The sequence below is a fragment of the Epinephelus moara genome, chromosome 2 (assembly GCF_006386435.1).
Source record: "Epinephelus moara isolate mb chromosome 2, YSFRI_EMoa_1.0, whole genome shotgun sequence".
In the NCBI taxonomy this organism is placed as follows: domain Eukaryota; kingdom Metazoa; phylum Chordata; class Actinopteri; order Perciformes; family Serranidae; genus Epinephelus; species Epinephelus moara.
In genome coordinates, this window is record NC_065507.1 from 27,707,905 (window position 1) to 27,723,459 (window position 15,555).

General features: G+C 42.8%; 1 protein-coding gene across 1 annotated transcript in view; it reads left to right on the top strand.

Moving 5' to 3' along the window:
- Positions 1–15,555, top strand: part of nxn (nucleoredoxin) — a 75,067-nt gene that overhangs the window by 41,501 nt on the left and 18,011 nt on the right. Inside the window, exon 2 of the mRNA XM_050071463.1 lies at positions 11,771–11,888. Coding sequence (XP_049927420.1) covers positions 11,771–11,888 — 118 coding nt within the window. The remainder of the gene's footprint in view (positions 1–11,770; positions 11,889–15,555) is intronic.

Below are 15,555 nucleotides of genomic sequence, written 5' to 3' on the forward strand. Positions count from 1 at the left end.
GAGTCTCCTCAGCTGGCCAATATGGGCTGATTCTGTTGGGGAGGGAGCTTATGCGGGTCTGAAATCTGTCGCCCCTGCTGTGAAAAGTGTCGGGGGATGAGGGGGGGTAATAAGCCGAGAATAAGACGTGCATGGAGTAAAGCGGGCGTGTGAGGGGAGGAGGGCTTGCGCGAGATACGAGAGGGGTCCAGCTGTACAGCTCAGCTATAAAATTGCACGGGGCCGTTCTGCAGCAGCAGCCAAACAGATGTGACTTTTAATGAGCGTAAGACTGGAGGAGGAAACAGGCTAATAGATGGATATAAGTGTCACCGTGGAACCAAATGTCACTGTAGAGATGCATGTAGCTCAGGCAATGGGCGGACAGAGCGAGAACGTCCTTCCCCACAGGAAGCGGGAACCATTGTTGAGGTGGCATCATTGTGCATCACAGCCCACAGCAGCAGAAGCTTTGAAGATATGTGAGAAGTTGGACTGTGTTTCCTGGGACAGAGGGTGGTTGTCAGGCTCATAAGGCTATATATAGAGTATATACTGTATGTGCGAGTGTGTTTGTTGGTGTGTATGTTCACATGCTGAGGCCAGGGAGTGCTACTTGTGTCAGAAGTGTTGTTTTATGAGGCAGAGCAGGCACAGGGTGTCATTGTGATTTATGGGGCTCCTCGCTGACTGTGGTGGGTACAAACGGACCAAATATATACCATACCTTGCCAAGTACACAGTGTCTCAACATCATGGCACTTATTGTGTATATTATGCTTTATTAGATATGTTCAGAACATAATTCAAGATCTAAATAGACTGTCATGCTTTCTAAGGATGACAGTAAAATCCCTCTGTGGTTGTCGGTCAAACATAGTGCTCTTAGATCGTACTGTGAGACACGTCCACTCACCAGAGACAGGCTGCATCAAAATTCTGACTGTGTAATATTGCTGCTACAACCCACTTTACAAACAATCAGAATATGACTTTAGATGATGCAGAACACACTGGTGAGCTAGCATTTCATGCTTCCCTATGTTTTTTTCTTGGCTGTGATCAGCTTCTTTTCTGAGGCCTCTCTCTGAGGCCATTTGAAGCATTGATGAGCCAGCGCTATGGTCAAAGCTTGTTTATGGAATTATACTGAGAACATTCGCCCAGGACTTCATTAGAGCCATCTCACACAGTGTGACATGCATTGAATTTGCAAGATTGTTGTTGTGGCACAGTCTAAAGGTGCCTTTATTTTGACATGAAGTCTTTCCTTTGCGTGTCGTCAGTTGTCTGGTTTGCTTCTGTTCAGTAATGCCTGGATGCGATGATATGGTCCCCATTTGAATACCATTATAAATCTGTTTCATACTAGAATTACATGCATGCAGTTTATTTTCTCACTACAGATTGGCTAAGAGTGTGAGCTCAGACAGAATATACAATGTCGTGCTAAGCAGCCACCTAATAAATGTAAAGATGTGTTACGTCGATTGCCATATATAGAATTCAGAGCTGCCCTGATTATGCACAAAACGCTGATAATGTGTCTGAAATGTTTCCTTCAGATTTCCATAAATATTAATGTGTTGTGTTGTGATGGGATCAGGGATTGAGCTGCAGCTCGGGGAGGCTTCCCAGGGCTCCAGCACGAGGAGGAGTGGTGGGAGTTAAACGTGGGGTCAAACAGAGGGCACAACAGGGAAGCTGTCTGAACCCGACACCCAACCCCCACCCTCCTGCGCCAGCACGGCTCTCCAGGAAACCGGGGTACCAGAGAAACGGCAATGTGGAGGCTTATGTGTAGAATTAATGCGCGGCTGCTGCTCTGGGTCTGTTTGCTGAGTGGAGCTAATTGAGCAGCAAGTGTAAAAAGCACATGCATGGAAATCAAGTTGTGCTGAAAGGTTTATTCTAATGTGTGTTTTGTCTCATTATTAATATGTAATAGCCTCAGATTCCCCAAGTGCAGAGGCATAGACTTAATGAGGCAATACAAAGTGCTTTTCTGGCGCATATCTGACCTTATTTGATGCCAGAATCACTTCATACTGTACTGGATTACAGTTGAGAAAGAGTTGAGTGTGTTGTATTACCTTTTGGCAGAAAATATGAAAAAGAAATTTGAAAAAAATGCACCAGGCTTTCCAAGTCATGAGTTGGCAGATGATTGCGAGTGTATTATGCCAGTCTCTAAGGGTCACGTTAAGGTAACTGATAGAGAGAGTCCAGCTGGTCCAGAGCCAAACCAGCTTTATCGTCTCTATCTGTGCCGTCCGTTAGACCCTGAAGGCCTCCACTTGATGAAATGCAGGCTGATGGTAGAAGGTGTGAGTTACAGCTAGCTGAGAAATCATGACACAGTTTTCATACAACAGCCTTCTGTCATCCTGTGAACAGCGTGGAGGTAAATCATTACCGCTGACTTTAGTTCTGCAGAATGTAATGATTGACTTGCAGAGACTGACCTCAATAAGGATGTTACCATGATGTTACTTCTCACATACAGTGCGCTGTTTGTGGATATTTTGGTTTCCACACTTGTGAAGACACAAGTTGTTTTCATTTCTTGTACTACTGCTACTTGATAATAAACAGGATTCTGATTCAGGAAGACAGAGTCATTCTGATGTTTAAACTATAAACTGTATAAAAGTAATGGACATAGCCACGGTGACTTTACCTATTGGTTTGTGGATTTCCATTTTGACGCCTTGAGTTTGGCATTTTGGTCGTGGCCATCTTGGATTTTTGGAGCCAGAAGTGACCCAAGTTGACCATATTTGGATGAGAGGGTGGTGTTGGGAAGGAGCAAGGTGTGGTTCTGACTAATATGGTGTGTTCCATTTGCACTAGTTACTGCTAGATAATACACTATCATCATGAATGTTGAAATTAGCTACAGAGACCAAAACTATTTCTGTACCAGGCTGTAAACATGTTTATTTCTGCTGTAAAGTTTGCCATTTTAACATGGAGGTCGCTTTTGGTGACGGCCTCATGTGGCCATTAGAGGAACTGCAGTTTTTGGCACTTTCACATCAGCTTTATTATTCAGCCCTGGAAGATTCTGTGTGGTTTAAACATCATCACGTCTGGCTAACTAGCTTTCTGTAGTGGTTCTAACCTAGCATTAGCATTAATAAGGTCAGTATCATAGCTAACTACATTTTGTGTGTACTGCGTGGGAACTGCTCCTTGATGCTACTCGTGTAACGCTAGCACCTCTCCACTACTCTTTATTAGATCTGGGGACGTTTACACTGCAGCAATTCAAGGTAGCATAGCGTTAAATCCAGAAGCCACCATTTCAATACTATGAATTTTATCGCTGTACACTGCATGTGGTGCATGCCATGCAAGAACGGGAGGCTTTGCACCAAAAGTGTTTTCTAGTGATTAGCTGGCATCTTCACCACATTACTTTCCACTGGGTTGTTATTAACAACAATAAAGAATGAGAACTGAGTGCGACAGCAAATCAGGATTCTCAGAAATCTATCACATGACAAACAAATACCTCAAATCACATGATAATCACACATCAACGTCCAGAAGACTGATGTTTTTAATTTTGTTCTCTTCGGACAGAGATGCATTTTTGTGGTTGAAAATGTCGGTTTAGCATGCTTGGATGACTAAAGCAGAGCGAAAAGGGTGCAATTAAAATGTTTTCCACATTAGTGTGGATATGCCTGTGTGTGTGTGTGTGTGTGTGTAATAGGTTTACACTTTGCTCTTTGTGATGCATCATAAAGAAAGAGGGATAGACAGAGGCTGAAATAAAGAACAGTCTATGGGGAGGCAGGCAGACTGGTCTAAACACCACTGGGAGTGAAGAATGCACCCCCTGCCATCTTGACCTTTGGCCTTTCCGAATGTAGGCCTCAGGGGCAGCCCACGCCTGTGGAGAGACAATGCTGCAGATACCTATTGAGCCCTGGCTTTTTACTCCTTTACAATCCCCCCTGCTTTTTTTTTTTTACGCCGCGTTCTTTACTACATAAAAACTTCTCGCCATACAGGGTCCAAGTTTGGATTTAGAGCCTGTATTCAGGGGGTCGCTTTTGTGCCTCCACACAAGGCTGGAATGGGGAAACACCCACACACCTCCCTCCCTCTCTCCCTTGCTCCCTCTCCTCTCTCTTTTTCTCCCATTTTCCTGCCGGGTTATTTCCCCTAAGCCCTCTGACATTCTGGCACCTGTTTTCCTCACAAAACCGTTAATTTATCACTGAATTATTAACTAAGACCCCGCAATGTGTCTGGCACTCGGTGACATGTCCTGACTTTGTGGAAGGAAGGGGGGGGTTGCCGGGTTGCTGTAGCAACGGGGGCCCTTTTATCGAAGAGAAAAAAAAGCAATTTAGCCAGTGTCTCCTGTCTGCGTTCTGGAGGATGCACCACCCAAATGGCTCGGCTGGAGAATGTTATAGGCTTAATAAAATACACCAGATAGCAGCAGCATTTCGCATTGAAGAGGCATGATGCGAAAGCCCGCTGTGCTCTTTCAGCTCAACAATTTTCGTGGAAGTGCATTTGCCCATCAGAATGGATGTGTAGTGCAGGATGAGCCTCTGTAATGAGCACAGTGGAGTAGTTTGGAGTGAGTGGCCTGTACTTTTTGTATTTTAGGAATATAGCTGACACTCGAGGGGAAAAATGGAAGTGGTTGGAAAATAGAAAAATTGGGTAACATTTTTTAAAAATCATGTGACAACAGTGGTGCAGGAACGTGTGACGGCAAAGCCCTGAGGATGAAAGCATATGGTGCTTTATGTAATGCAAAACGAGATGAAGCATATTAAGAGAGAGGTCGTCAGTCTAGCATGGGGAAAGGGCAGCGACTGTGCAGCTGTCACAGGGTTTGAGATGTGTATTTCACCACCGAGGGAGCCGGCGGTGAAGACTCTTGACTGGGTAAAGCGATAGTCGGGTCAGAGCAGCACTGATGGAAGCGCAAAGTAACACACACTAGCCCGCATAGTGTTGGCTGAAGTATGGCTAAGAGGTGGGAGGGGAGGGTTCCCTTTGTAGCCATGAAGAGCAGCAACAGGGTTTTGAAGTGGATACAGGCAGTTACTGAGAGCCTCGGGAGCAGACTGAGCAGAGGCGGGGTGCAGCATGGAGGAATGTAAGTCAAAGCTGGCTGCAGGGGCCCAGCCAAAAGGGAATTACAGCGGTGTAGTCGGGAGATGTAGGGAGCAAGTAATGAGTTAGCAGACAGGAGAAGTTTGTTTCTCATCTGTCTTCAGCCATAGACTGCAGCAAGGAACACAGAAGTTAACCTAAAAACATCCTGACACATGATGAATGAACTGTTGCTGCTGCTGTGCACCAACATGTTGGTTTGACTCCATTTGCAGATTGAGTTATCCATGCTGCACAGGGGATGGCTTGATTCCTAAAGAAGCTCCTGTTAGCGCCTGCCAAGAGGCAAACCAAGAGTCCATTCCAGCCTGCTCTCCCCTGCTCACAACTACAGTAAATGTTTACGGTCAGAGATCACACCGCCTGCAGGCAGTCTCAACAAAAAAAAGTCCCAGTAAAAGACAAATGCTTTTGTTGAGCATGTCTTGTGGGGGCTGGTCAGTCCATCATACTGACAAGGCTCCATCTTCTAACAAATTGCCTCACACACTGACAACCAGGATCTATGGGAAGAAGTCATCGATCACCGGACTGTTCTGCGCTGTATGAAATATATTTTTGAAAAACTCCTCTTTTGAAGATTTAAATCAGATCAAACTGGAACATGATTCTCTCCGTGTCCCTAATGTGGAACACATTACTTGTTTTTTCCCAAACGGTGCTGTAAACTGTGCCAATAAATTCCCCCTTGACAGGAATGAAAGGATTATATGGGGAACATTTTTGCTCGATAATAAATGCCATCAAGGTTTCCTGCGTAGGTTAAATTAAATTCCACAAATCTACTTTGTGCAGTTATGAATTATGAACACTGTAGGTTGTTTATCTGGATGAAATGGAATGAATAACATGAACATTTGGTTTAAGCCCTTTTTTTTTCCAAGATAAGAATTGGATTATCACCATTTGTCTCTTGTATAGTGCTCAGAGATAAAGGACTACGCTGCTATCAGCATCACAGCAGGATCCCTCTCGTGTCCTCTGTTGTAAAGGGCTGACTTTCCTTTGTAGTGGCACTGGTGTAATGAAGCAGTGAAGGGAGCGTCTGGCAGATGCCTCAGGCCTAACCGGCCCAGTGATAGCAGATCTGTGAGGAGATAGGCCCCGAACAATGATGGGTGAATTGGGCACGTTGAGTGATGAAATTTCTTCCACTCTAGTTCTCTCAACAGGGTGACACACACCACACCAGAGCCACTGCACAGACCTACCAGTTACTGACTGAGGCTGAATTTCTCAGCAGGATGAGGCTGCAAGGGGTTTCAAAACTGAAGCAGATGTGTGCACATTTAAAACTTTTAGCCCTCAAATCTGTTGGGGGGTTCTCCATGTAAGCTAACCTCCTTTTACAGAGCAGAATGTTGCCATAAAGTGCAAAGAGGCATGAAAGCGATCGCCATGGATGACATTTAACATGGAAATGTGGATGTCCCTGGGGCGTTTTGTTTCTCTCCATTTTTCATTCTTGCTCACTTGCAGTCCAGAATGTCCAGGTACAGGTAGGCCGTTAATGCCGCCATTGATCCCATCAAAAAAAAATGTAGCTACATCTCAGAAGAATCAGCATTTTCTTTGATCAGTGGGGCGATAAGATTTGCAACCTTGGTATGTCCATGCACACTGATCCACTGGCCCCACAGTGGGCTGATTTGCTCGTCTTCTGTATATGGATCTGCAGCCATGCGTGATCCAATTAGCATGATGAGCACCAGGCATAGAGTGAGGCTAATGTCTGCATGTCCAAGAGAGTTAATGGATTGTTAGTATGGATTTCCAGCTTTCCCTGGAGTCTTAACAGTTGGTGGGCTTTCTACAGGGGTTATTGGCATCCTTAAACCAGTGTGTAACTATATAGCCAGGCCTCCTGCTCGGCTATATAGTTACACACACTGTTGATATTGATAATGAATAGAGGCGCCCTTAGAGAAAGCTGGGAGTTGCAACATGCAATCTTGATGCAGTGAATACAATCTGCAAGCAGTTTGCATGTGAATTAGCTACAGAATGCTCTGCTGGACAAAATGTTTTGCATTTCTCGAAGAGCAAGCTTAATGAATTAGTAAAGAAAACAGCCAGAGCTGCAACTAATGATTATTTTCATGATTGGAATATTTTCTAAGTTTATCTTTTTCCCACAGTCTAAAGAGACATGTTCAAATGATTTGTTTTGTCCAACCAGCAGTCCAAAACAAAAATATATTCAGTTTACAGTGGTAACACACAGAAAAAAATATTTTAGAAACTGGGAAATGGTTGGAATATTTCATCAATAAAATAAATTATTTATCAATTATCCAAAAAGTCAGCAATAGTCTGACATTTTTAGAAATTTGCTCTGTTCTCATGTCCTCATGATAAAAACAGGCCCACAGGGAAGTAGTTCAGCCTTGCCTTCAATTTTTCCCCTGTGGCTACTTGCGGTATTGCAGTAAAAAAAAAAGCCCCTTCAGCCCAAAAAGCATTTTCTCCATTGACCACCAATATAAAAGATGTTTGTAAAACTGTTGACGGGACACCTCAAACTTTAAATAAGGTCAATTATGGCTCTTTATATATATATTTTTTTTTATCCACAGATATTTTATATTTGTTAAACTTTCCTTGAGCTGAGAAAAACGATTTAATGTCAGCACGATGTAAAGGCTATGTGCCAAGCCAGTGAGAGAAACACAGTGTGTCACCTAATGCTGAAGTAAAACTTTAAAGTAAGAAACTATTTTCAGTGTGTGCGCCAGGTGAGCAACCCCATTGCACTGAATAGGCACCATCTTGGGGTTCGGTATCTAGTTATCATTATACATCTATGGATAAATATGAAACTAAAGCTGCAGCCGGTTAGCTTAGCTTAGCATAAAGACTGGAAACAGAGGGCAAAAGCTAGCCTGGCTGTGTCAAAAATTAATAAAATTCAACTACTGGCATGACAAGAAAAGCTAAGCTAACCAGCTGCTGGCTGGAGCTTCGTATTCACTGCACAGATATGAAAGCAGCATCTTTTTATCTAACCCTCCTGAAGAAAACAAACGTATGTCCCAATATGTCAGACTATTCCTTTAATCCTCTCAGCTCGACATACAGCAGTACATCCAAAAACACTTATGTCAAATGAGTCCCATTACAGACTAATAAAAACTTTTAAGATGACAAAAATATCTTTAACACCACTTCTAAAAGGCAGAAGCTGTTTCTCAAGCCAAGGGATGAGGGTGGATTTGACAGAATGATTTATGTGTATTTTTCAATATCATGTCACATTCTGTATTTATTGTTTCAGCTATAATAGACAGCCTGCGGCTTTCGACAATGAAACAGTGTTTTTTGGGAAATGGATCGCTGTGGCATGTGATCCTCATGTTGTCTGTTCACGAGGAGGACGTTCTTATTGTGAGAGCTATTGTCTGCGGTGTTTTGGAGGAAAATTTTGGATTTTGGAAGTACAATGAAAAAAACTCAGCTGTGACAAGTCTGAGATTCCCCCTTTTCCACCCCACCCATGCACGATGAATTCACATCTTTCAAGGTGCTGAAATCCATTTGTTTGTTTGCGACAGACTCCAGGACACGCAGCTTTGTGTAGTTACAAGGTCAGTCCAATCATAACAGCCCTTTCATTGTAAAGGCAGATCTAAACCCTCGAAGGATTTAGCATCTGGGGCTACTCTGATCTGCAGCCAAATCACCAGGCAGACGTGAATCGAGGATGCAGTAAATTAGTGGGAGACAAAGAGAAGGAATCGGTTCTGCCTCTGAGGTTGCTGCACAAATCTCTTAGCTGCTTTCTTGATGCTGCAGCATAAGAGCACTGAGCGACTTAGAAAGCCTTAGATTTGGTATACAGCTTCCTCTACTCTTAAAAAAATTATCTTGATATGATCTTAGAAGATGTTTACTAAACTGTAGTGTGGTTTCTATTTTTAGCCATGCCAGCAGCATGTTTTTAAAATCGTATTACCTCAGTGTGATTCCTCTGGGCCTTGACATGAAATACATTTCTTGACATTTTAGTGCAGAACCAATCACCCTATCACTCTGCTTTTTTTTTTATCCTCTTGTGTCCCTCTTACACTCTTTCAGCTAAATCCAGCTCTCAATCTCACATCATCAGCCCTGGATGACAGCAGCAGGCGGCTGAATGAAATGGCTGCAGATACAGATGCAGCGTCAGGCACGTTAGCTTTCGGAGACAGTCACAGTTAATGCCCCTAAACCCCATCAATTTGTGAGCCGAGATTGAGTTTCCAGAGCAGCGTGGAGCGTGTGGTAAAACTGTTGACCGTGGCAGACGCTGAAGTTTGCTTTTGAGGGACTTCCAGACCAACATTGTCGGGAGGCTCCGGGTCGTCTTGTCCACGGGACGGGATGTCTGACCTGCTGTCAGAAAGGGCCTGTGGTTGACCTCTGATGAGTGTGTGACAACACGTGCAAAGAAGAGACACAGAATATGAGTAAAACATACACTGTGCACCATTTCCCCTCTCTCATTCAGTGTGCATGTCTAAGTCTTTGTGCTCAGCTCCTGCACTGAAGTCACTATTTTCATAGAAAGAGCAACAAAAGGTTTTCGTCAACCTGTAACCGAACTCCACGCTCACTTCACCGACTCCCAAGAAAAGCAATGCTCACTTCATTTGGCACACAACCTGTTAGAATAACCACTGCAGCATCCAGACAGCGCAAATCATTATATTATATGGCCACTTAAGCATTTGGCTGAGTACAGCGGGCAATAAATTGGATGGTACAGTGTTAAATGTGTTCTTTGGCAAAGATTTAAACCGTTGTTCAAATAACTCCTTGCAAAGTAATTTAAAGGGAACCTATTAAGCTTTTCCTAATTTTCTGTCATATATATAATGTTACAATGTCAGATCTTCATATTAAATGTGACCAAAGTGGCAAATAATGAGGTAAACGTATGAAAAAGAAGTTTCTGTGAGCAAAAACTTAAGGCTTCAGGCTTTTGTGATGAGCTGAAGTCAGCTCGTGATCAATTTCTTTAAATGGTCATCATCTCCGGGCACCCTACTGCAAGTGTTTGCATTACATAGCCTATGCTGCTACATGTAGCAACATGCTAAAGTCATGTTGTAAATTTCTCCCTGATTCTGGATCATATTCCTGCTGGAACATGTCCAGTTGTGTTTGGACTCTTTTATTGGTGAATTTTTAACAGGAAAAAGAGCACTATCCTCAGTTATTCCCTGGCTGCAAGAACACTGCTACATGTAGCAACATGCTAACATCAGGGGAACATGTAAACTTGGCTGCTGATGTTGTTAATTTCCCTCCAGTTTTGGATCATATTCCTGCTGAAACATGTCCAGTTGTGTGTAGAAGCTTGTATCGGTGATTTTTCATGATAGAAGTGCTGCCGTTCTGTTACAGTCACTTCATGGCTGCTGAGATGCTAAGATTGCAGGGAAGACCCAGAAGTGCTGACCAGTCAGAGCAGACTGGGCTTTTTCGGGAGGGGGGTTTAAAGAGACTGTTACTAAAACGGAGCATTTCAGACAAAGGGTAAATACAGCTGTTGTAGGACAGACAGAATGAGGAAATTAAGCTTTTCTTTTGAAAATTGAAACATGTAAACATGTTCTAGTGGAAACTCTAATTATAAGTATGAACCTAAAAATGAGCATCCTGTGTCCCCTTTAAGGCATTTTGATCCGATGACTCCAAAAAAAAAGGGTCAGAACCTGGTGGATATAGGTCAAATAAAAGAGGATGAAACACACACTGACACTATCGTCCTCTGGAGACCATGTCTCTCACTTTTGTCCTCCTGTCTGATCTTTTTCTGATCTGGTATCTGGATTTCATGCGAGGGATCCCCTTCTTCTTCTGCACTTGCTGAAGCAGCAACATTGCACAGCGCAGTTTGCCGCTCTTTACAAGACAAGGCTATTTTCTATTCACGGCGTAGGGCTCTTCCCTCTGATATGGAAAGTAAGTCTCAGATATGTGAAATGCTTGATCTGGTCTTTGATGTTAAGGACTACACTGATCGCTGAACTCTATAAATAGCGTCAGTTCATGCACAGATTTCTGGCTGTAAAAGATCTTTTCTGACTTTATGAGGCCGTATTAATATCATCTCATTTATTATGATTAAACTTAAGGCCAGTGGGCACTCATAAACGCTGTGGAAGTTTGAGTCGTCTATCCAGAAAGCTCCAATAATTTACAGTGCTCAAAACTTATAAAAAGATTCTGAAATTTTTCTCTTTACTGCGGAGCAAAAGTGGTGCCTTTTGCAGCTGCTTTTACTCTTATTCATGACACAGCAGGGACGGCACAAGTTTGCTCCTATGCAGCCTCTTTTAAAGCTTCTTACCCTCTGCTAATTCACCTCAGGGCTGACTGCACTCCTGTATTTTTTTATTCTACCTCCTAGTCTCCTGAGTCTCTTTAAAACAGCAAGGAAGGTGTTTGTCCTATAAAATACATATAGTACTCAGCTGACATTTGTTTGGTTTATACTGCAGTATTTCAGGTGAACATTGTTTCCTATGCACCGCGTAGCTGCACTGAAGACATCATGTTAGACTGAAAACAGTTTTTCTAGTTGAAATAAATAGGAACGTCATGGTCTTACTCATAAACGTTTTTTCCAACCTCTCCTCTCATCTTTTTCTCTCCGCAGATGAAGCTGTGGAACAAGTACAAGGTTACCAGTATCCCATCTCTGGTGTTTGTGGACGCAGCTACGGGGAAGGTGGTGTGTCGAAATGGTCTGCTGGTGGTCAGAGATGACCCTAAAGGTGCAGCCTCCACAACCACACACACACACATGCACTTGCGATATTATTAGCGAAGACATCACACTGATTTATTTCTATCCCCTGACCTCAAGCTCTGACCTTAATCCTCTTTACTAAATGGTTAACCTCAACCTCAACCGCCAGCCATTCTGCCCCTAAAAATATCACTGTTAAATGAGGTAATAGGAAGACATTTTAGGGTCAAAAGGACAGAATAACATAGATCTATTTCTCACCCACTTTGTCTGTCATACCTGTTTAACCCTGAATTCTTTAGTCTGTGTGGGCTGTGGGTGATGGACGGGATACCGCTTCTTCTCTAGTGATCTCACAGTAACACACCCAAATTCACAGACTTTCTACTCTACTGTAACACCTGCCCCCTATAAAACTAGAGCAGGTAAGAAAATTCCCCTGAGGCAAGGGGGCATGACTGCGCAAATTAAATGTAATTGGTTTTTTTATTAGCATTTGTACCCTTTTTTATGCACATTTTTATTTGTGCATGAAAGAAAAAAATGGAGGGAAAGGCATGTTACAGTGCTGCGAGTAATTCTAAAATAATAACAATTGGAATAATGATTTAAAAATGGGGTTTCCAGTCGCTCGGTGGGTAGAGCCATGTTTAAAGGCCTTCAAGTCCAACCTGTGGCCCTCTGCCGCATGCCATCTCCTGCCCCTTTCGTGTCGGCCACAGTAGTTAGCATCCGAACAGCATTGGAAAAACACAGATTTTAAACGTGAAACTGCTTTAAACAGTATTTATACCGGTTTAAATCACCGGGTCCATTTGTTTTGGTGAGAAAGATACCTCTTTAGATAATTCGGCTCATGGTTAAAACCTCCTGAATGTCTGGATCTTAAGTTATCAGAGAAAAAAGGCGAGAACACATTATCAGGTACAGATCAGTGTCACACTGGCCCTAGATAGGGTCATTCACCTTTTCACGTCAGCCACCGTAGTTTGCATCCCCTCTGCAATGAGCCTAACAGCATTGGAAAAACAGATTTGTAACATGAAACTGCTTTTTTCAGTGGTTTTACTGGTTTTAAATCACCTGATCTGTTTGTTTTTGGTAATTCGGCTTCTGGTTAAAACCACCCAAACAACGAACACTGAAGGAATCCTAACCAAGAGTTCATGCTTGCCACATGGGAGAAGTTTCAGCTGGTTGCAATCTGCAGTCCTCACCACTAGATTCCACTAAGTCCTACACACTAGACCTTGAACTCTGCAACAATGCAAAATAATATGTTATTCCACTTAAGATATCTAATTTACCAGTATATTGTTCAGCTTAGTTGCAGAACATGAATGAGTAAAATGAATTTCAGGAATGTAAGTAAATCAACATGTAAATGAGTGCAGAGGTCACATCTGCGTACATATAGACCCAACACTCATTCTCTGTAATGATGTTTACCTGCTGAGATACTGCAGCACCACATCATTCAGCATTTGGCTAAAACATTTTGCAATAACTCCCCCCCCCCCTCGTTTATGTTGATTCTGCCGTAATTATGGTGCTGCATGAATATTATAGTGTGTCCATGTCTCACTCCCTCATCTGCAAACCCTATAATTTCTGCACTTTGAAGCGGAGACACAGAATTAACAAGAGTTAACTTGCATTCCTTTCCCCTGCACAGAGGACGTCCTCTGTGGCTGTGAAGATCTCAATATTTTAAAACGTTGCCTCTTCAGACCGTGTTAGGTCAGCGTGAAAAAAGAAGGGCCATTAGTCATGTGAGGAGGGAGAATAGCGGCTCTATGGCAGCACAGCGGTGAAGCAGAATGGATTTCACATGAGAATTGTGACAGATTCCGCTGCCTGGTTAATGAAAGCCAGCCCAAGCCTGCAGAATTATCCATGATTCATTAACTGCTCTTCCTAACTAGATGTAGCTGCAGAACAGATTAATCTCTGGACTCGGTAGCAAACATAGGCCCATGCAGGCACTTGATTATGCCTTCGTTTTATAACAATGCTAACCACTTAACAGGCTCACATTTTTGCTTTATTGTGCATTTTGATCTATTTTCATTTGAGAGGCAGATTTAGAGCAGTTCCTGACGTGACAAATCAATTCAGCTGCAGCAGCTTTGGTTGGAGCGAGGAAAAGGGCACTAAAAGTTTGCCATACATCCACACTGGGAGGGGCGGGCGAACGATTCAGGGCCCTCTGCCTTTCACTCTCGATGAAAGGCCTGACTTGAGTGGCGGCAGACTAGCCTGCAGCGCAAAGATGGAGTGCACTTTTACAATCAGGACAACAATAAAAGGCTGTGTCAGTGCGGTGCAGACGTGTCATTCCTGCCTAATGAAGCCCTAGACGGCCACGCTCGCATAAAGGGCCCATTATGAACCAGCCATACAAGGTTTTATTTATGATTACCTCCCTTTTTAATTTGGCTGTACCAAATGCATCTCCAGAGCTTGACAGTAACAATGAAGACAACCTTGAAAAGGAAATGAAAAGTGTGAAGGAGAGCAGGAGGGAAGTATTTCTGGCAGCCTTCATTTGCTCGAGAGGCACAGCTTTCAGTCGTCATTAAAACCATATTTTGATTCCGGTGTGTATTTCCAGTCACGGATATCACAAATAAGGCCTGGAAGTAATGTTCACATGACAAGTACACATGACTGTAATCTTACAGCCGTGTCACAGACAGAAAATGTGTCTCTGGTTTAGAGCTGGAACGCTTTGTCGATTAATTGATTAATTTTGCTAATCTATCAATATTTTTTTTTTAAAGGAAAATGCCAAAATTAAATGCTTACCAGCCTCTTAAACTTGATTATTTTCTGGTTTACCCTGTATTCTATGACTGTAACGAAATTCAGTTGAAGACATCAGTTTGGATTCTGGGAAACTATGATAAGCATTTCTTTTTTCTTTTTTTTTTTTAAGATTATTTTTTGGGGCTTTTTGCCTTTAATGACAGGACAGTTGAAGCATGAAAGGGGGAGAGAGAGGAGATGACATGCAGCAGAGGGCCACAGGCTGGAGTTAAACCCACAGCTGCTGCCGCAAGGACACTGCTTTTGTACATGGGGCACCCACTGTACCCAGTGACCTACTGGGCGCCCCATGATAACCATTTTCTGTCACTGTATAAACCAAACGATTAATCAAGGAAATATTTGACAGGTTAATCAGTAATCAAAAGAACTGCTGGTTGCAACCCCACTCTGCTTCTTCGCTGAAACATGTTTTCTTTAACTACTCTAGTGCTGTGGCTTTATGGATGGCAGTGTTGGTCAACCACTTTGGTCCAGACTGAAAGATTCAAACAACTACTTGATGGATTACAATGAAATGTAGTACAGACCATGGAAATATAATGAATAGAAAAGACATTGAACTGTTTGCAGTGGTCATTTGACTAGTACAAGAGAAAATTGTCATAATAATTGTTGTAGTCATAACCTACATCAGTAGAGCTGTAGTGTGCCACACTCACTAGTTTGAAAACTCAGTTTTGGCCTAATTTGACAACTGTTTTTCATATTTAAAGGGAAATTTCGGTTTATTTCAACCCGTCTCCTATCGTCCTAAATTTGTTTCAAGTCACTAGTGACATAGAAATAATAGTTAGCATGTTAGCCGTTAGCCTAGATACAGCCGTAGCGTCAGACCTGTTAAAACTTAACTGAACGGGCAT